Source organism: Salmo trutta, chromosome 1 (assembly GCF_901001165.1).
Source record: "Salmo trutta chromosome 1, fSalTru1.1, whole genome shotgun sequence".
NCBI classification, from domain to species: domain Eukaryota; kingdom Metazoa; phylum Chordata; class Actinopteri; order Salmoniformes; family Salmonidae; genus Salmo; species Salmo trutta.
Genome location: NC_042957.1, coordinates 3,229,217 through 3,252,151, shown reverse-complemented (window position 1 = coordinate 3,252,151; position 22,935 = coordinate 3,229,217). Strand labels below are relative to the sequence as shown.

Below are 22,935 nucleotides of genomic sequence, written 5' to 3'. Positions count from 1 at the left end.
CCCTGTGCTCCAACACCTCCTCCTGAGAGAGAGAGAGGGGGGAGAGAGAGAAGAGAGAAGAGAGAAGAGAGAAGAGAGAAGAGAGAAGAGAGAAAGAGAGAGAGAGAGAGAGAGAGAGAGAGAGAGAGAGAGAGAGAGAGAGAGAGAGGAATCGGCCCGCTACTTCTCACGCGACCACGTTCTAGTAACTTGTTCAGACAGACAGACAGATACCCAGACAGACAGACAGACGGATACCGAGACAGACAGACAGACAGACAGACAGACAGACAGACAGACAGACAGACAGACAGACAGACAGATACCGAGACAGACAGATAGACAGACAGATACCGAGACAGACAGATACCGAGACAGAAAGACAGACAGATACCGAGACAGAAAGACAGACAGATACCGAGACAGAAAGACAAATACCGAGACAGACAGATACCGAGACAGACAGAGACAGATTGAGAGCCCTTCCAAATGACAGAGAAAACGACTATTTACAGACCACGTGTCTCCCTCCTATAAAACAACAGTCTTTACAGTATGTACAACGAAACAACACTGCTCCAGCACTCCACCCAGCAGCACCCCACCCAGCAGCACCCCACCCAGCAGCACGCCACCGCTGGCCCCTCAGTTGGCCTTCGCGATGCGCGAGTCTGAGCCGATGTAGTTGAGCATGGTCTGGACGAGCTCCGGGAGGTCGTAGTCATGTTTCCAGCCCCAGTCGTTCCTTGCGTTAGAGTCGTCAAAGTTCATTGGCCAGCTGTCGGCTGTAAAGGGAGAGAAGAAGGGGGACATTGTCAATGTGAATGTTTTTTTGTTTTTTTACTCCAACGTCTTTGACACTTTTGTTGTCGGTCAAATTGTCACAAGACTTTTTTGTTGTTCCGTTTCTACATTAAAACTTCGTTAAAATTTTAAAATGCATGCAAGTTTGAGAATCTCAATGTTGAGGACTCTTGTGGCGTATTTACAAAGGTCTTCCTTGTTCATTGACCTTTGATCTCCAGGGTATCATCCAGCAGTATTATGGTTGCTAATTCCCAGCTTTTCAAGGAAATCCCGGTTAGAGGATTCCCAGAATCAAAAGGAAATAAGCAAGTAGGGAATCCTCTCACTGGATTTTTCAGGAAAACGTAGGAATTTTTCCAACTCCAAACCAGGTATAAATAAAATAATTAATAAAATTCTCTTACCGATGGCCTGTCTGACTTGGTCGATGTCGTAGGTGACTTCCAGGTCCGGCAGCTGTTTCTGAACCTCCTGAGCCAGCTCTTCAGGGGAAAAGCTCATGGCGTTGATGTTATAGGTCCTCATGGAGAGGGTGTCTGCGGGCGCTTCCATCATCTCCACGGTGGCACGCAGACAGTCGTCGATGTACATCATGGGCAGCCTCGTGTCTGGCTTCAGGTTGCACTCAAACTTCCCCGTTTTGACGGCATCGTGAAAGATGGCTACCGCGTAGTCTGGAGAAAAAGGAGGCAGGACATAGTGCTTAGACGTGTTTACATCAAGCTGTCTCACTACAGAAACAGGAGATTCAGGAAAATTCTGTCTTGGATAAAGCTAAGTCCTTTCAGTTACAGACACCACCTCATCAGCCCCAAAGTGAGGGAACGCCATTGGATAACCAGGCATGGGGTGAGGGGTGTGTCGTAAAGGGGAGGGGTTGAGACATGGGGTAATACTGTAGCAGTATTACCTAACATCCTAGCATTATCACCCTGGTAGTAGTAGTATTACCTAACATCCTAGCATTATCACCCTGGTAGTAGTAGTATTACCTAGCATTATCACCCTGGTAGTAGTAGTATTACCTAGCATTATCACCCTGGTAGTAGTAGTATTACCTAACATCCTAGCATTATCACCCTGGTAGTAGTAGTATTACCTAACATCCTAGCATTATCACCCTGGTAGTAGTAGTATTACCTAGCATCATCACCCTGGTAGTAGCAGTATTACCTAACATTATCACCCTGGTAGTAGTAGTATTACCTAACGTCCTAGCATTATCACCCTGGTAGTAGTAGTATTACCTAGCATCATCACCCTGGTAGTAGTAGTATTACCTAACGTCCTAGCATTATCACCCTGGTAGTAGTAGTATTACCTAACGTCCTAGCATCATCACCCTGGTAGTAGTAGTATTACCTAACATCCTAGCATTATCACCCTGGTAGTAGTAGTATTACCTAACATCATCACCCTGGTAGTAGTAGTATTACCTAGCATTATCACCCTGGTAGTAGTAGTATTACCTAACATCATCACCCTGGTAGTAGTAGTATTACCTAGCATTATCACCCTGGTAGTAGTAGTATTACCTAACATCCTAGCATTATCACCCTGGTAGTAGTAGTATTACCTAACATCATCACCCTGGTAGTAGTAGTATTACCTAACATTATCACCCTGGTAGTAGTAGTATTACCTAACATTATCACCCTGGTAGTAGTAGTATTACCTAACGTCCTAGCATTATCACCCTGGTAGTAGTAGTATTACCTAGCATTATCACCCTGGTAGTAGTAGTATTACCTAGCATTATCACCCTGGTAGTAGTAGTATTACCTAGCATTATCACCCTGGTAGTAGTAGTATTACCTAACATCATCACCCTGGTAGTAGTAGTATTACCTAACGTCCTAGCATTATCACCCTGGTAGTAGTAGTATTACCTAGCATTATCACCCTGGTAGTAGTAGTATTACCTAACGTCCTAGCATTATCACCCTGGTAGTAGTAGTATTACCTAACGTCCTAGCATTATCACCCTGGTAGTAGTAGTATTACCTAGCATTATCACCCTGGTAGTAGTAGTATTACCTAGCATTATCACCCTGGTAGTAGTAGTATTACCTAACGTCCTAGCATTATCACCCTGGTAGTAGTAGTATTACCTAGCATTATCACCCTGGTAGTAGTAGTATTACCTAACGTCCTAGCATTATCACCCTGGTAGTAGTAGTATTACCTAACATCATCACCCTGGTAGTAGTAGTATTACCTAACATCCTAGCATTATCACCCTGGTAGTAGTAGTATTACCTAACATCATCACCCTGGTAGTAGTAGTATTACCTAGCATTATCACCCTGGTAGTAGTAGTATTACCTAGCATTATCACCCTGGTAGTAGTAGTATTACCTAGCATTATCACCCTGGTAGTAGTAGTATTACCTAACATTATCACCCTGGTAGTAGTAGTATTACCTAACATTATCACCCTGGTAGTAGTAGTATTACCTAACATCCTAGCATTATCACCCTGGTAGTAGTAGTATTACCTAACATTATCACCCTGGTAGTAGTAGTATTACCTAACGTCCTAGCATTATCACCCTGGTAGTAGTAGTATTACCTAGCATTATCACCCTGGTAGTAGTAGTATTACCTAACATCATCACCCTGGTAGTAGTAGTATTACCTAACGTCCTAGCATTATCACCCTGGTAGTAGTAGTATTACCTAGCATTATCACCCTGGTAGTAGTAGTATTACCTAACGTCCTAGCATTATCACCCTGGTAGTAGTAGTATTACCTAACGTCCTAGCATTATCACCCTGGTAGTAGTAGTATTACCTAGCATTATCACCCTGGTAGTAGTAGTATTACCTAGCATTATCACCCTGGTAGTAGTAGTATTACCTAGCATTATCACCCTGGTAGTAGTAGTATTACCTAACATCATCACCCTGGTAGTAGTAGTATTACCTAACATCATCACCCTGGTAGTAGTAGTATTACCTAACATCATCACCCTGGTAGTAGTAGTATTACCTAGCATTATCACCCTGGTAGTAGTAGTATTACCTAGCATTATCACCCTGGTAGTAGTAGTATTACCTAACATCATCACCCTGGTAGTAGTAGTATTACCTAACATCCTAACATTATCACCCTGTAGCAGCATTACCTAACATCCTAACATTGTCACCCTGTAGCAGCATTACCTAACGTCCAGGCATTATCACCCTGTAGCAGCATTACCTAACGTCTTAGCATTATCACCCTGTAGCAGCATTACCTAATGTCCAGGCATTATAACCCTGTAGCAGCATTACCTAACGTCTTAGCATTGTCACCCTGTAGAAGCATTACCTAACGTCTTAGCATTATCACCCTGTAGAAGCATTACCTAACGTCTTAGCATTATCACCCTGTAGAAGCATTACCTAACGTCTTAGCATTGTCACCCTGGTAGTAGTAGTATTACCTAACGTCCTAGCATTATCACCCTGGTAGTAGCAGCATTACCTAACGTCCAGGCATTATCACCCTGTAGAAGCATTACCTAACGTCCAGGCATTATCACCCTGTAGCAGCATTACCTAACGTCTTAGCATTGTCACCCTGGCAAAAAAATACTGAAGGCCATAAGCATAAGGACCATGTTCTGTTGTTACATAACCCCAATGACATGTTGAAGTCAGGAGGCACAAACAGAGGTACCATACTGAAGGGACTGGTGTTACGCTATGGCGCGTGTGGGAGGACAGCTGTGTGTGTGTGTGTGTGTGAGCGAAGGACAGGTGTATGTGTGTGTGTGTGTATATGCGTGTGGGAGGACAGGTGTGTGTGTGTGTGTGTGTATATGCGTGTGGGAGGACAGGTGTGTGTGTGTGTGTGTGTGTGTGTGTGTGTGTGGGAGGGAGGACAGGTGTGTGTGTGTGTGGGAGGACATGTGTGTGTGTGTGTGAGTGTGTGTGTGGGAGGACAGGTGTGTGTGTGTGTGTGTGTCTCTAACTCACCTGTCGTTCCTCCTCCAGGCTGTGAGTCAGCAGAGATGATTCCTGGGTAGCGCAGACAGCGGAAGTCAAGGCCGTAGCGGTGGTGGTAGTACTGTTGGAGGGAAGACGGGCAATAAGGGTTAGATGTTTCACTTATAGCGACATTACACACCGATGCTTTCAGATGATTGAAGGGGTCAAATTTATCAGGTTAGATTCACCAGATCAGATTCACCAGATCAGATTCACCAGGTCAGATTCACCAGGTCAGATTCACCAGATCAGATTCACCAGATCAGATTCACCAGATCAGATGCACCCGATCAGATTCACCCGATCAGATTCACCCGATCAGATTCACCCGATCAGATTCACCAGATCAGATTCACCAGATCAGATTCCTGGTTACATGTAAATGTAAGTAAGTAGCCAGGGGCAGAGTGCCTTGAGGCTGAATGCTCATTATCAATTGATCCTCATGTTGCTTTATATTTTGTATTTCTTACAATATTGTATTATTTTTTCTTCTCTCACCTCTCCCATGAGCTCTGCGTGGACTTTGGAGACTCCGTAGATGGTTCTGGGTCTCTGGACACAGAGGTCAGGGGTCGGGTTCCGGGGAGAGGTGGGCCCGAATGCTCCGATGGTGCTGGGGACGAACAGACGCAGGCCGTGCTCCGCTGCAATGTCCAGGACATTGTGGAGCCCTGACGAACAGGAAGTTCACAGTTACTCCCTGTAGACACCTTCCAGGCTTGGTTATAATAAAAAAATTTTTTTTTAAATGGTGTGTTGTGGATCTAAGTTGAGCCAAGATGGCGGATTCTCTATGGCTCACCAGTGATGTTGACGTCGCGTGCCAGAGCTACATTGGCCTCTCCCACGGCACTGAGCAGGGCACTGTAATGGACCAACCAGGTGATGCGGTTGTTGACAACGATCTCACGAAGGTTTTTATAGTCCAGGATGTCAGAGTAGATGAAGGGTCCTGGAGGGGGAGGGGCAGTAAAAAAAAAAACATAAGCATATAATATAAAACATGCAGGAAATAAAACTTTAAACCTGCAACATGTTTCTCTCCGCCAACAAGAGGGGCGCGAACAGTTTGTGTCATGAACAGTGCTTGTTACCATAGAAATAGACATGGCACGTGCACGGGGGGGGGGGGGGGGGGGGGGGGTGTCCTCCAAAATTGGAAATTGGAAAGGGGGTGAAAAGGTTTGGGAACCCCTGGTCTACGGGGTCCAGCCACTCTTCCATTTTGCTCATCAGCAGCTACAGTATTATCTAGGCTATCCAAAAGGCGACTTGGTGATGAAATTACACTTCCTTATGTTATTAAATACATTTTACTACAAAATATGATTCTTCATGTTGTGAATCATTCAGTGGGGTCATTCTCTTAACATGATATATATATATATAAAAAGAGTCAGATTTCATCAGATAAGCATCAGATAATAAGCATTAGATAATCAGATAATAAGCATCAGATAATCAGATAATAAGCATCAGATAATAAGCATCAGATAATAAGCATCAGATAATAAGCATCAGATAATCAGCATCAGATAATAAGCATCAGATAATAAGCATCAGATAATCAGATAATAAGCATCAGATAATAAGCATCAGATAATAAGCATCAGATAATCAGATAATAAGCATCAGATAATAAGCATCAGATAATAAGCATCAGATAATAAGCACGGAGATCCGTCGACAGAACGTTGTCGCTTTCTCGCAGCGTCTTCTTAGAATCGTTCATGTTGTCGTCTGTAAAAGTTGTTTCAGCACGTCCCCAAAAAACTCCAAATGAACATGACACGAGCTGAATTAAAAGGCTTTGAAATTAACAAAGCTTGCGGTACACTCAGTGCTCCGTTGACATTTCAGAGATACGGTTGTTTTTTTGTTGAGAAATAAAAGAACAGATACATGAGGTTTGGAACGGATTACGAGAGACATGTTTTGATTGGATATATTTACATGATTTCTTTTCATTTCTCTGAGCCATATTTTCTATTTTTGGTGTCTCCCGGGGTTTTGAATGACAGTATTCTTGGTTAACAGGGCTCGAGACAGTATTCTTGGGTAACAGGGCTCGAGACAGTATTCTTGGGTAACAGGGCTCGAGACAGTATTCTTGGGTAACAGGGATCGAGACAGTATTCTTGGGTAACAGGGCTCGAGACAGTATTCTTGGGTAACAGGGCTCGAGACACTATTCTTGGGTAACAGGGCTCGAGACAGTATTCTTGGTTAACAGGGATCGAGACAGTATTCTTGGGTAACAGGGCTCGAGACAGTATTCTTGGTTAACAGGGCTCGAGACAGTATTCTTGGGTAACAGGGCTCGAGACAGTATTCTTGGTTAACAGGGCTCGAGACAGTATTCTTGGGTAACAGGGCTCGAGACAGTATTCTTGGTTAACAGGGCTCGAGACAGTATTCTTGGTTAACAGGGCTCGAGACAGTATTCTTGGTTAACAGGGCTCGAGACAGTATTCTTGGTTAACAGGGCTCGAGACAGTATTCTTGGTTAACAGGGCTCGAGACAGTATTCTTGGGTAACAGGGCTCGAGACAGTATTCTTGGTTAACAGGGCTCGAGACAGTATTCTTGGGTAACAGGGATCGAGACAGTATTCTTGGGTAACAGGGCTCGAGACAGTATTCTTGGGTAACAGGGCTCGAGACAGTATTCTTGGTTAACAGGGCTCGAGACAGTATTCTTGGTTAACAGGGCTCGAGACAGTATTCTTGGTTAACAGGGCTCGAGACACTATTCTTGGTTAACAGGGCTCGAGACAGTATTCTTGGTTAACAGGGCTCGAGACAGTATTCTTGGGTAACAGGGCTCGAGACAGTATTCTTGGTTAACAGGGCTCGAGACACTATTCTTGGTTAACAGGGCTCGAGACAGTATTCTTGGTTAACAGGGCTCGAGACAGTATTCTTGGTTAACAGGGCTCGAGACAGTATTCTTGGGTAACAGGGCTCGAGACAGTATTCTTGGTTAACAGGGCTCGAGACAGTATTCTTGGTTAACAGGGCTCGAGACAGTATTCTTGGTTAACAGGGCTCGAGACAGTATTCTTGGGTAACAGGGCTCGAGACAGTATTCTTGGTTAACAGGGCTCGAGACAGTATTCTTGGGTAACAGGGCTCGAGACAGTATTCTTGGTTAACAGGGCTCGAGACAGTATTCTTGGGTAACAGGGCTCGAGACACTATTCTTGGGTAACAGGGCTCGAGACAGTTTATATTTATAAATAGGTCAGTTAGACTTGGTTGGCGTCCGTCACTGCAGTACTGTCCAGCCAATCACCATTCATGAGGTCTGTGACCTTAGTTATCAATGAACCTTTCAGAACACATCCACTTCCTGGTGACCTGTACAAGAAGCTTTTCACAGAGATCAATATCACAAATCAAATTGTATTTGTTTTATTATTATTGTATTTGTCATATGCGCCGAATACAACAGTGAAATGCTTACTTACAAGCCCTTAACCAACAACTAACTGAATCATTCCTTATTTTACCTACGGACACTGCAGATGTCTTTTATATTTCAGAATATTTCAGAGTTTATATTATCCTGAAAGAATGAACGGATGTAATTCAGCCAAAAGGGAATCAAGTTTTCTTCCTGGTTGCACCGAGGTCATTTATCCTGCTTGTGAGTTGATCAGACGAGTATTTACGTAGTCCGGTGAATGTCAACAACCTAGTCTGACGTCAACCCAGTATGATGTAAATACAGCCAGAGCGGTAGATAGATAAAACCAGTCTACTTCAGTAACACAGCAGTAAACCAGGTGGCTCAGAGCAGTAGATAGATAAAACCAGTCTACTTCAGTAACACAGCAGTAAACCAGAGCAGTAGATAGATAAAACCAGTCTACTTCAATAACACAGCATTAAACCAGGTGGCTCAGAGCAGTAGATAGATAAAACCAGTCTACTTCAGTAACACAGCAGTAAACCAGGTGGCTCAGAGCGGTAGATAGATAAAACCAGTCTACTTCAATAACACAGCAGTAAACCAGAGCAGTAGATAGATAAAACCAGTCTACTTCAATAACACAGCAGTAAACCAGGTGGCTCAGAGCAGTAGATAGATAAAACCAGTCTACTGCATACAGCCTGTAGTCTCACCTCATATTCAGAACAGACCAATGGAGTAACTCTAAAGAGCATAGGATGGAGGGAACATTCTGGAAAACTCAGGACCTGGAGCCGTATGTGTCAAGTAGAGTTGAATGGCGGGAACCCGGTTACCGAGATTTACCGCCCAAAACCACTCGCTCCCCCCCCCCGTTGATAAATAACTGCGAGAAACCGGTGAATTATAATAAATTATTTAAATGAACAGCGTGGTGTGAAATGGAAAGCGATGTCTAAATCTGGATTCTCTACAGCCTCTGAATCACCCCAAGGTGGGGGACAGACGGCCCAGCCCAGGGTGGGGGACAGACGGCCCAGCCCAGGGTGGGGGACAGACGGCCCAGCCCAGGGTGGGGGACAGACGGCCCAGCCCAGGGTGGGGGACAGACGGCCCAGTCCAGGGTGGGGGGACAGACGGCCCAGCCCAAGGTGGGGGACAGACGGCCCAGCCCAGGGTGGGGGACAGACGGCCCAGCCCAAGGTGGGGGGGATATGGCCCAGCCCAGGGTGGGGGACAGGCGGCTCACCTCAGGGTGGGGGGACAGACGGCCCAGCCCAGGGTGGGGGACAGACGGCCCAGCCCAGGGTGGGGGACAGACGGCCCAGCCCAGGGTGGGGGACAGACGGCCCAGCCCAGGGTGGGGGGACAGACGGCCCAGCCCAGGGTGGGGGACAGACGGCCCAGCCCAGGGTGGGGGACAGACGGCCCAGCCCAGGGTGGGGGGACAGACGGCCCAGCCCAGGGTGGGGGACAGACGGCCCAGCCCAGGGTGGGGGACAGACGGCCCAGCCCAGGGTGGGGGACAGACGGCCCAGCCCAGGGTGGGGGACAGACGGCCCAGCCCAGGGTGGGGGACAGACGGCCCAGCCCAGGGTGGGGGGACAGACGGCCCAGCCCAGGGTGGGGGACAGACGGCCCAGCCCAGGGTGGGGGACAGACGGCCCAGCCCAGGGTGGGGGACAGACGGCCCAGCCCAGGGTGGGGGACAGACGGCCCAGCCCAGGTGGGGGACAGACGGCCCAGCCCAGGGTGGGGGACAGACGGCCCAGCCCAGGGTGGGGGACAGACGGCCCAGCCCAGGTGGGGGACAGACGGCCCAGCCCAAGGTGGGGGGGATATGGCCCAGCCCAGGGTGGGGGACAGGCGGCTCACCTCAGGGTGGGGGGACAGACGGCCCAGCCCAGGGTGGGGGACAGACGGCCCAGCCCAGGGTGGGGGACAGACAGCCCACCCCAGGGCGGGGGGACAGACGGCCCAGCCCAGGGTGGGGGGACAGACCTGGGGGACAGACGGCCCACCCCAGGGTGGGGGGACAGACTTATTTTTTGTTGTGACAGGGTAGGACTACCATTCATTGCAGCATAGCCTATCCTACAGTAATATAAAGACTAAATGCGAGGTCTAATTTACACTTCTCCAATCTGGCTTTCAGGGGTCATCTTGTTTTTTTTTTTATTATAAAGATTATGATTTTTTTAATTTATTTTAATTGCAGCTGCAGAGTTTTAAGACAACCTATCACTCGAATATAGATGCTTTAAATCAGTGCACGCACGAGCACTCTCTCGCAGTCTCTCTCCATCAACTACATTCAAATTGCATCCACAATAGAGAATCCTGTTCTAGATTGATATAGATGTCCTAGCCTACCCCTTTCAGGTAATACATTCAATGCAGTATTAGCTTTATATTTAGCTAAATAATGATGGGTTATGCATAATACGTTTCACTGATATCCTCTGTCTCTTGCGCAATACCCCCCTAACACCTGTGCTCCGCTGGCCTCTCTCCTAAAAAACCCTCCTCAGCACTTGGGAGTCCCATGCAGGAAATACTAGACGAGATAATTTGTTGTTGTTGTTGCATTTCTTAAACCAATCGACTATTCAAAGCTTTTTTTTTTTTCTCTTCTTCTGAAGGTTAAATACAGGAGCCAATAGAACTCCTGGGTAGTTTGAAAGAAGAGCAATTGATCAAATCCAGACATGTTTATATTTTAGTCATTTAACAGACGCTCTTATCCAGAGCAATTTACAGTAGTGAATGCATACATTTCATACATTTTTTTTCTCCGTACTGGTCCCCCCGTGTGAATCGAACCCACAACCCTGGCGTTGCAAACACCATGCTCTACCAACTGAGCCACAGGTCCCCCCCTGGGTCTATGTTATATGCTTTCTAATGACACTTCCGGATTTCACGGGAAATATCGGATTACCCGGGAGACAAGCGACATTCTTGGGATGGAACATTTATAAAGGTACTGGGAAAATATTCAACCCTAGTGTCAAGTGTGTTAGAGTAGAAGTGCTGATCTAGGATCAGGTACCCCCTGTCCATGTAATCTGATTCATTATAATCTAGGATCAGGTCCCCTCCTCTCCATGTAATCTGATTCATTATAATCTAGGATCAGGTCCCCCCCTCTGTCCATGTAATCTGATTCATTATAATCTAGGATCAGGTCCCCCCCCGTCCATGTAATCTGATTCATTATAATCTAAGATCAGGTCCCCCCGTCCATGTAATCTGATTCATTATAATCTAGGATCAGTTCCCCCCTGTCCATGTAATCTGATTCATTATAATCTAGGATCAGTTCCCCCCTGTCCATGTAATCTGATTCATTATAATCTAGGATCAGGTCCCCCCCGTCCATGCAATCTGATTCATTATAATCTAGGATCAGGTCCCCCCCCGTCCATGTAATCTGATTCATTATAATCTAGGATCAGGTCCCCCCCCTTCCGTCCATGTAATCTGATTCATTATAATCTAAAAGACTAAATTGATCCTAAAGTCACTCCTATGCTGAGATGCGAGATACATGGGCCAATGGCCTTGTGGTCAGGACAGAGATGTTAATTTGTGTCTACATGTTTTGTATCACTCACCGCTGTGAAAGACGTGGCTTGGAGGCTTCCTGATATCCGACAGGATCACGTTGTTGTTTCCGAACCGCTTCCTGTGAAACAGGATGTTACATTTAAACACAAGAAGATGAAGCTTGACTAAAACCACCCCCCCCCCCCCAACCCCAAAAGGATACATTTCAATGGTTGGTTGTTGATTACAGGGTTACCACAAGTGCTATGAACAATGTTCCCTCCTTTTTGGCACAGAGCCAAAAAGAGTGCAAATTTGCAAACTTGAATGTTGTTAAAATTCAGTGTAACTTCCAGCGTGCCTTTAATGTGAACACCGAGGCTGTAGCCGCTTTAAGTTACAGTTTTAATGTTTTTCAAATTTAGACCTGGTAACCCAAAATAATATATATGCTACGGACACGTCCCCACCTTTAATGTGAACACCGAGGCTGTAGCCGCTTTAAGTTACAGTTTTAACTAGGGATGCACGATACAAATCGGTGAACATATCGGAATCGGCCGATATTAGCCAAAAATGCGAACATCGGTATCGGCCCGATGTTTAGTTTAACGCCAATGTGAAAAACCGTTGTCAAAGCTATGTAACGTAGGTACATGACGTAATGACGGCACGTAAAAGTTTGCGCTACACGTGTGAACACAGCATTCCTAACCTAGCCCACAATGTCTGCTGTGTGGATCGAGCAGTCAATTGAAAGAGTAAGAAAATTTCAGCGAGACGACAACTCAAAAGGCGAAATCCATTAATGCCAAGATAATGGAATTCATTGCCCTTGACAATCAACCGTTATCTGTCGTGGTTGAAGCTGTACAAAAAAAAAGTCTGCAAACAAGCAAACACTGGCCACGAACGATGCGTTTACAATACAGCGTTGGTCAATAAAGCAGTAATTGTTCGACAGCAACTTCTGGGGTAGCTAGCTTTAGCTTGGTACCTAGCTAGCACCAATACAACCAGCCTGAAATCAATGACCAGTAGAAACTGCAGTCATTTTCAATATTCTTAGCAATGATTTAGGAATCCTTGTGAGTAAGTATTAGCTAGGTAGCCACTTGTTGTTCACCTATTGAAATTGAACTTCAGTTCATGAAAATAAATAGCTAGCCAGCTACTTAGCCCTGTTGCCCACAGCTAGCGTTATAAGCAGCCAGATAGCTTCATCTGGCTAGTGAGGCTCGACCTGACCGGGTTGTGTTGTGAAGCTAGCCACAATAAGGATTAGGCACAATTGTGGAATTTGTGGTTTGCCTTCAAAATAAAAGTACCTCTGAAAGTGATGCAGAAGGTTACAAATTGGTGGAATCATGCCATATTTAGACTTGATAAAGTTAAACAAGGTTGGAATGTGAAGCAATGAAATGCGTTATCAGTCTACTCGGTGACACCCACAGAACACAATTGTGAAGAGTTTACGCAAATATTAGCATTGTAGCTCTTATCGCGGGACTGTGACTGTGTGAAATCCCCTCCCCAGTCAGCCTATTGTGTGTGTTGACATTCATATTGCACTGTACAGCTTTACCTAATGATTGGGGATCAATGAAATGGGGTATGAGTCTACTCAATACCCAAGATATTTTTTCCCCAACGTCCTCCTCAGAGTTATCAGACTCCAAAACATCCACGCAGTGTTGTTTTTCCTCTGGAATAGTGTTCAGTACACATAGGTTGACAATAAATGTGGCTCAATTCAAAGTTGTTTCAGAGTCCCGCAATAAGAGCTACGATGCTAATGTTCTCTGGGTGTCACTGAGTAGACTGATACCCCATGTGATTGATCCACAATCCATAGGTAAGGCTGTACAGTGAAATAAGTATGGCCCCCAATGCAATTCTAAAGTATGATACACCCAGTGTGATTTCAACAGATTTTTGTTAAATTAACAAATGATGGGCCTCCCGGGTGGCGCAGTGTTCTAAGGTACTGCATCGCAGTGCTAGCTGTGCCACCAGAGATTCTGGGTTCGAGTCCAGGCTCTGTCGCAGCCGGCCGCGACCGGGAGGCCCAGTGTTAACTAGCAGGGGAAAATCTCAAGAACAGTTGAATGATGCTCAATCTCCTGATTTTCTCCTTGGGCTGATAGTGCCTCTGTGCAGCAGCCTCGGCGACTGCGCGCCCACGTGCAGCTTAGAGGGAACAATGGCACTGAAGACTTTCTGTATGCTATATAAAGCTTTTGTAAATTGTTGTTTGTTTTAAGTGGGACCTAGATTATATAGTGTTGGGGATGCTACTCTTAAAATATAGTTTACCAAGCTACCAATTACTTCACACTGGAAGAAGTTAAGCTACACTTAAGAAAAATATAGTTTTCTTTACAGAAGTTACTTTGAAAAAGTAGTTCGCTACACCCAAAGTACTTAATGAAAACGTATCATATGTACATGTGAAATATCAGACTACAAATTGCTAGAACAGATCACTCTGGAGTCAGATGTCGACAGATTTGTAATTTCAAACTCAAAAAGTGAGAATTAGGCAGCTATGATGCTGAAACAGAAAGGATATTCTAGCCTACTTATTTTAGCAAAAACAGTAGTGTGTAGTTCCAGTAGTTAGCTACACCGCTACATGGTAAAACAGTAGTGTGTAGTTCCAGTAGTTAGCTACACCGCTACATGGTTAAACAGTAGTGTGTAGTTCCAGTAGTTAGCTACACCGCTACATGGTTAAACAGTATTGTGTAGTTCCAGTAGTTAGCTACACCGCTACATGGTAAAACAGTAGAGTGTAGTTCCAGTAGTTAGCTACACCGCTACATGGTTAAACAGTAGTGTGTAGTTCCAGTAGTTAGCTACACCGCTACATGGTAAAACAGTAGTGTGTAGTTAGCTACACCGCTACATGGTTAAACAGTAGTGTGTAGTTCCAGTAGTTAGCTACACCTCTACATGGTAAAACAGTAGTGTGTAGTTCCAGTAGTTAGCTACACCGCTACATGGTAAAACAGTAGTGTGTAGTTCCAGTAGTTAGCTACACCGCTACATGGTTAAACAGTAGTGTGTAGGTCCAGTAGTTAGCTACACCGCTACATGGTAAAACAGTATAGTTCCAGTAGTTAGCTACACCGCTACATGGTAAAACAGTAGTGTGTAGTTCCAGTAGTTAGCCACACCGCTACATGGTAAAACAGTAGTGTGTAGTTCCTGTAGTTAGCTACACCGCTACATGGTAAAACAGTAGTGTGTAGTTCCAGTAGTTAGCTACACCGCTACATGGTAAAACAGTAGTGTGTAGTTCCAGTAGTTAGCTACATCGCTACATGGTTAAACAGTAGTGTGTAGTTCCAGCAGTTAGCTACACCGCTACATGGTTAAACAGTAGTGTGTAGTTCCAGCAGTTAGCTACACCGCTACATGGTTAAACAGTAGTGTGTAGTTCCAGTAGTTAGCTACACCGCTACATGGTAAAACAGTAGTGTGTAGTTCCAGTAGTTAGCTACACCGCTACATGGTAAAACAGTAGTGTGTAGTTCCAGTAGTTAGCTACATCGCTACATGGTAAAACAGTAGTGTGTAGTTCCAGTAGTTAGCTACACCTCTACATGGCAAAACAGTAATTAAATACTGAAAAAAAACTACATAAATAACAATTTAGTTTAACTACCACCAAGCTACTGCAAAATGTAGTTAAATTACTAATTGAATACATATAGTTCACTACTCCCCAGCACTGATTATGTCCTAATAATAAACATCCAAAAATGGTCCTAAATGAATGTATTCCATTCTATTTAATGTTAGGCAGCAACACTTGTAGAAAGACAAGCATTTCTTCTCTATAACAGAACACACTGCTCTTACCTCAACATTGTAGCCAGCCCAACCCCCAACTGTCCAAGGCCGCCTGAGAGTGAGAGTGAAAGAGAAGAGAAAACATACAGTGCAATATTAAGAGGTGAAAAAAAAACATTAAACAGCGCATTCGAAAAGTATTCAGACCCATTGACTTTTTCCACATTTTGTTACGGTACAGCCTTTTTCTAAAATGGATGAAATTGTTTTCCCCCCCCTCGTCAATCTACACACAATACCCCATAATGACAAAGCAATAACAGGTTTAGAAATTTTTGCAAATGTATAAAACCAAAAAAACTTATATATTACATTTACCTAAGTTTTCAGACCCTTTACTCAGTACTTTGTTGAAGCACCTTTGGCAGCGATTACATCCTCGAGTCTTCTTGGGTATGACGCTACAAGCTTGGCACACCTGTATTTGGGGAGTTTCTCCCATTCTTCTCTGCAGATCCTCTCAAGCTCTGACAGGTTGGATGGGGAGTGTTACTGCACAGCTATTTTCAAGTCTCTCTAGAGATGTTCGGGCTCTGGCTGGGCCACATAAGGACATTCAGAGACTTGTCCCGAAGCCACTTCTACATTGTTTTGGCTGTGTGCTTAGGGTCGTTGTCCTGTTGGAAGGTGAACCTTCTCCTCAGTCTGAGGTCCTGAGTGCTCTGGAGCAGGTTTTCATCAAGGATCTCTCTGTACTTTGCTCCGTTCATCTTTCCCTCGATCCTGACTAGTCTCCCAGTCCCTGCCGCTGAAAAACATCCCCACAGCATGATGCTGCCACCACCATGCTTCACCGTAGGGATGGTGCCAGGTTTCCTTCAGATGTGACGCTTGGGATTCAGGCCAAAGAGTTCAATCTTGGTTTCATCCGACCAGAGATTCTTGTTTCTCATGGTCTGAGAGTCTTTAGGTGCCTTTTGGCAAACTCCAAGTGGGCTGTCATGTGCCTTTTACTGAGGAGTGGCTTTCATCTGGTCACTCTACCATAAAGGCCTGATTGGTGAAGTGCTGCAGAGATGGTTGTCCTTCTGGAAGTTTCTCCCATCTCCACAGAGGAACTGAGTTCATGGTCACCTCCCTGACCAAAGCCCTTCTTCCCCGATTGCTGAGTTTGGCCAGGCGGCCAGCTCTAGGAAGACTCTCGCTGGTTCCAAACTTCTTTCATTTAAGAGTGATGGAGGACACTGTGTTCTTGGGGACCTTCAATGCTGCAGAAATGTTTTGGTACCTTTCCCCAGATCTGTGCCTCGACCCAATCCTGACCCGGAGCTCTATGAACAATTCCTTCGACCTCATGGCTTGGTTTTTGCTCTGACATGCACTGTCAACTGTGGGACCTTATATAGACAGGTGTGTGCCTTTCCAAATCATGTTCAATCAATTGAATTTACCAAAGGTGGACTCCAATCAAGTTGTAGAAACATCTCAAGGATGATCAATGGAAACACGGGGCACCTGAGCTCAACTTTGAGTCTCATAGCAAAGGGTCTGAATACTTACGTAAATAATTAAAAAAACATTTTTTGCAAAAAATGTGCAAAAAATGTGTGAAGCAGAGTAGCAGAGGAGAGGAGAGGGTCAGGGCTACAGTGGTTCTATCCTATTGATCCTGCTTGTAAACACTGTGATGTTCCCTTCACACAACAGACCAAGCGCTTTATAAATCCAGCTATCTGTTGCTTGGGAGCCACGTTTAGGTTCACAAAGCTTCTTTACCTTAGATAGACCATAGATAGAGGTCCTATTGTGTGGTACTGAGGTTGTGAGGTTAAGGTTCACTTCCCATAAATAGAGTTATTCCTACTGTGTCTGTTGCTTGAGAATCCTTGTTAATGTTCAGTTAGACAAAGTTAATCGTCTTCACAGAGAGAGATTGTGTTATTGAGGTTCGTCCCACAGAATTACAGCGAGCTGGAGAGTCGATAGAGAAAGGTTTGTTTCTTCAGATCATTGTGAATAGATCCCATTGTGGTAAGCTGTACCTGGGATTCCTCCCCCCAAGGTGATGATGCCTCTCTGAGCTTTTAACCTGATTGAGTCATTCATTGATTGGTCTTACCTGTGATGAGCACCTTGGGGTGGTCCGTCTCGGAGAAGGACACGGAGTGGAAGCTGGCGTCCGAGGTGACCTGGCGGGGGGAGAAGCTGATGGTCCGTACGGCCACTGTGATTGGCTGACAGCCACATCCTGGGCTCAGGAGGGCCTGCTTAGCCACCTTGCTGAATGTTCTGATAAAAGGCATCTTCACAGTCACCTAAAGGAGGAGGAAGAGGACAGTGTAAGGACCCTTCACCTGAATACTTTACAAATAGGTAGAATGATTTTGTTGTCAAGGACTCAAACTTATGGTTCTGTATACATGACCTATAATAATGTCACTACAAGGTTGGTCATGCCAGCTTGACTACGTCTAGGCCCAGGACAGGAAGCCTTGAGACTTTCTGTCGTCATTCTTTGGCGACTAAGTGTCAATTATGTAGCAGCTGTGTCTCATGGCAGAGACACAGTGTACAGTAGGCATCCCCGAGGGACTCAAGAGGTTCCAAGAAATGAGACGTGAAAAGAAAAAAAACGGGACCACTAACGAGATTGGAATGAATGACGGAGCGCCTCGCTTGCTCAGCAGTCGTGACATTGTTTCGTTTTGTCTGCGAAACACAGTCTCTCTCTCTCTCTCAAATTGTAATTTATTCCCTTTGTAGAACACTTATTATTTATCTTTACCAGAGCCTGGTCAAAAGTATTGCATTATGGGAATTGGGTGCCATTTTGGGACGAAGCGACAGCCTGACAACATAAATTACAGACCTGTCCTCAAATTACTGTAGCCTAGACTACCATTCTTGGCACGGTTTACTCCTGCGTCTCCGACGTTGCCTAGGCTAACAGTAATTTGAGTAACTTGGAGAATGGGGGGAATTATAGAATGGATCTCTTCCTAGATTTGATTATTCCTTCATTCTCTCAGTAAAAATAGTATTTGTCATTAAAGAGTTGTCATTCTACACGAATTAAACTTGCTATACATTGTAACGCGCATTCATTTAAAAAAAATTAATTAACATCGACGATTGAACTTGTGTTCCAAGCCGGTTTACTTCCGTGTGCTGTCAATGTGTAACTACACAAGTGAGACAAAGCACATTTTCAAACTAAAAAAAAAAAGAGTTAAAAAGACACCCATCCATCCATGACTAGTCCTCCTACAACGTCACGCCTATCGTGAGTAACTTTATACCACCCCACGCCCTTCGCTCTCTTACCCAATCACGGGACCAGAGGAGTTGATATGAGGGTGGATGAAAATAGTGCCAGACGAGACAGACTGTAGCTGGATGGTGACATTAGCTACAAGCTGTTACAAGGTCTGCCAGAAGCAGCAGATAGACATAAATGAAATGATTTTAGGGCACTGGGTTTAAATGTTCCTCCCTCTCAGAACTGACTTGTATGTGAACTGTGCAATATGAACAGATTTAGGCTGGCGTAGGCCTATTCTATAGGCCTGTAGTCACAAAAGTGATGCAACTACAGTACTGTAGGTACTGTAATATCACAGCAATAGGCTAGGCCTGTTCAGTAGTAGACTATACTCCAGGTCAACAGTACTGTTCAGTAGTAGACTATACTGTTCAGTAGTAAACTATACTCCAGGTCTACTGTACTGTTCAGTAGTAGACTATACTCCAGGCCTACTGTACTGTTCAGTAGTAGACTATACTGTTCAGTAGTAAACTATACTCCAGGTCTACTGTACTGTTCAGTAGTAGACTATACTCCAGGCCTACTGTACTATTCAGTAGTAAACTATACTCCAGGCCTACTGTACTGTTCAGTAGTAGACTATACTCCAGGTCTACAGTACTGTTCAGTAGTAAACTATACTCCAGGTCTACTGTACTGTTCAGTAGTAGACTATACTGTTCAGTAGTAAACTATACTCCAGATCTACTGTACTGTTCAGTAGTAAACTATACTCCAGGTCTACTGTACTGTTCAGTAGTAGACTATACTCCAGGTCTACAGTACTGTTCAGTAGTAAACTATACTCCAGGTCTACTGTACTGTTCAGTAGTAGACTATACTGTTCAGTAGTAAACTATACTCCAAGTCTACTGTACTGTTCAGTAGTAGACTATACTGTTCAGTAGTAGACTATACTCCAGGTCTACTGTACTGTTCAGTAGTAGACTATACTGTTCAGTAGTAGACTATACTCCAGGTCTACTGTACTGTTCAGTAGTAGACTATACTGTTCAGTAGTAGACTATACTCCAGGTCTACAGTACTGTTCAGTAGTAAACTATACTCCAGGTCTACTGTACTGTTCAGTAGTAAACTATACTCCAGGTCTACAGTACTGTTCAGTAGTAGACTATACTCCAGGTCTACTGTACTGTTCAGTAGTAAACTATACTCCAGGTCTACTGTACTGTTCAGTAGTAGACTATACTCCAGGCCTACTGTAGTAGACTATACTCCAGGTCTACTGTACTGTTCAGTAGTAAACTATACTCCAGGCCCACTGTACTGTTCAGTAGTAAACTATACTGTTCAGTAGTAAACTATACTCCAGGCCTACTGTACTGTTCAGTAGTAGACTATACTCCAGGTCTACAGTAGTAGACTATACTCCAGGTCTACAGTAGTAGACTATACTCGAGGTCTACTGTACTGTTCAGTAGTAGACTATACTCGAGGTCTACTGAATTGTTCAGTAGTAGACTATACTGTTCAGTAGTAGACTATACTGTTCAGTAGTAGACTATACTCCAGGTCTACTGTACTGTTCAGTAGTAGACTGTACTCCAGGCCTACTGTAGTAGACTATACTCCAAGTCTACTGTCAGATAAATATAATCACGGGCAGTTGTTCATTTATTATTAGCTTAGTAATTGTTCTAAGCTTATCCAAGTCACTTTTCAAATGTATCGAAGGCTGTTTGTTCATTTGGTATGTGTCTGCAATAAATCTTCAAACAGATAGCCATACAGTCATTGGCCTCAGAGTGATTTTTTACGACAGTTACTAAACGTATAAAACGGTTACCGATTTTATACACACTGACCGAATTCCTCTTTTTAAAAATGAGCGCACTCATCAATCACCATGTGTTGAGCCAAAACCAAGATGATACATTTACATTTTAGTCATTTAGCAGACACTCTTATCCAGAGCAACTAACAGTAGTGAATTCATACATTTGTTTTCTGTGCTGGCCCCCCGTGGGAATTGAACCCACAACCCTGGCGTTGCAAACACCATGCTCTACCAACTGAACCACAGGAAAGGCTGATGATGAGCCAACATCGTTTGACTCTCGCATCATGTCGTCCTAAACCGGTTACATGATTTCCTTGGGCTCCGTTTAAAATGTTTGTTTTAATTTGGCTAGCCCAGGCAGTGGCCTATTTAATGTGGGTGTTCATGAAATATCCAATTTTAAAAAAAAGTCAGATTCTGTCATATATATATGGATAACTGGATAATTCATTTTTTAAACAGGTTGTTGCCCTATCATGCGGCTATTTTAGTACATCTGCTACGTTATATTACTGTTTTAGTACGTCTGCTACGTTATATTACTGTTTTAGTACGTCTGCTACGTTATATTACTGTTTTAGTACGTCTGCTACGTTATATTACTGTTTTAGTACGTCTGCTACGTTATATTACTGTTTTAGTACGTCTGCTACGTTATATTACTGTTTTAGTACGTCTGCTACGTTATATTACTGTTTTAGTACGTTTGCTACGTTATATTACTGTTTTAGTACGTCTGCTACGTTATATTACTGTTTTAGTACGTCTGCTACGTTATATTACTGTTTTAGCAATCTTGTTTTGGCTCTATTCCCAGGAAGATGACCGCTTTCTCGCTCATCCTCAATCCCTATGCTGATCCTCATCATATAACAAGGTTTGTAAACGCAGCATGTCTCTATAGATTAAGGCTCAGACAAATTATTTTTTCATTTTTTTTTTTTGTTGCAGAATCACGATGATGTTCCATTTCTGTCCTCTTCCTTAATCAATCGAGCTTCCGGTCCTGTGCCCTAATGTTTCAATTGACCGTATTGCCTCTTTTATGATGTAATAATTAAATCTCCGTCTCGACACAGTTCATTTTAAATGTACACGGTGACCTGGGACCAATTAGGAGTGTACATAGTAATAGTTTATGGCATGGCAAAACCCATCCAACCTCTGGTATACCAAACAAAGGCCAGGAGCATTGCCACATAATGGATATAGAATAAAACACATGGGAATGTACCGTTCTCGTAGCAGCAGGATATTATGCCGGCAGTAGGATTGCGGATTCTTTCTTTTTGTTGCCACCCTGCGAAGACATGCTAAACTTTGCATTCTAGTAAAGTACAACTGTTTTTTCACAGCATTGCAACCACCTTTGAATTAGCTGTTATATCTCCTGTATGTTTTCCTATTTGTTTAAAATACATGTTGGTCAAAGGATAGGTGTGCCAACAGTACAACCAATCTGAGTGTATAGGCTATATAACTAGATTGGCGACAGTCTTTCAAATACATCCCGATTTGCGTCTGTATAAACAACTCAATTCTCACATTAGATCATTCTCCATTCTGCTTTAAGAAATTTAAGTAAAAATCCTGATTCACTTTACACAAAATATTAGCTTCTTTAACTCAACGAATTCCAATGAATACTGATTTACTCACCAGATAAATAGCTGGGGGGATCTTTCTAAAAGTCGGACCCTTGGTTAGTGATAGAAAAGGGGTGTTTAATAGCTGGTGTAGCTGACGACACGTTGTGCCTTCTTCATGTATTGCATCAGCCCCAGACATGAGGGTTATATATCACCAGCAGGAGCCATCTGGGTTCAACACAACCCGGCTTCCTCTCTGATTGGCTGGGCCTCGGAGGTGTGCTCCCTCTGTCGCATACACGTGGTAACCTCTCTTTTTCTTTTTTCTTTACATTTTCATTTAACCTTTATTTAACCAGGCAAGTCAGTTAACAACAAATTCTTATTTACAATGATGGCCTAGCAAAAGACAAAAGGCCTCCTGCGGGGACGGGGGCTCGGATTAAACATCAAAAAATATAATACAAATATAAGACAAAAACACACATCATGACAAAAGAGACACCACAGCATTACATAAAGAGAGACCTAAGACAACATAGCATAGCAGAAACACATGAAAACACAGCATGGCAGCAGCACAAAACATGGTACACACATTATTGGGCACAGACAACAGTACATGCGGCGGGTATATAGAGATGACCAGTTCACAGAGTATAGAGTGACAAATCTGATGGCCGAATGGTAAAGAACATCTAGCCGCTCGAGAGCAC

At 44.1% G+C, this 22,935-nt stretch overlaps 1 protein-coding gene across 3 annotated transcripts; it reads right to left on the bottom strand.

Annotated features, from left to right (window-relative positions):
- Window positions 1-386: 386 nt before the first annotated feature.
- LOC115149104 (L-threonine 3-dehydrogenase, mitochondrial) lies at window positions 387-22,433 on the bottom strand. Of its 3 annotated transcripts, none has more exons than XM_029691839.1 (10): window positions 22,290-22,403; window positions 21,865-21,943; window positions 17,645-17,840; window positions 15,595-15,637; window positions 11,796-11,866; window positions 5,567-5,716; window positions 5,263-5,435; window positions 4,750-4,840; window positions 1,191-1,460; window positions 387-764 (listed from the first exon to the last, which is right to left on the bottom strand). In XM_029691839.1, exons 3-10 carry the CDS (start codon window positions 17,826-17,828, stop codon window positions 625-627), a joined length of 1,122 nt encoding a protein of 373 aa, XP_029547699.1. In that variant the 5' UTR covers window positions 17,829-17,840; window positions 21,865-21,943; window positions 22,290-22,403; the 3' UTR covers window positions 387-624. The 3 variants fall into 3 exon arrangements, with proteins under 3 accessions (XP_029547699.1, XP_029547612.1, XP_029547526.1); XM_029691752.1 differs by having other exon boundaries at window positions 21,865-21,930; window positions 22,290-22,399; XM_029691666.1 differs by lacking the exon at window positions 21,865-21,943 and having other exon boundaries at window positions 22,290-22,433.
- Between the last annotated feature and the right edge of the window lie 502 nt (window positions 22,434-22,935).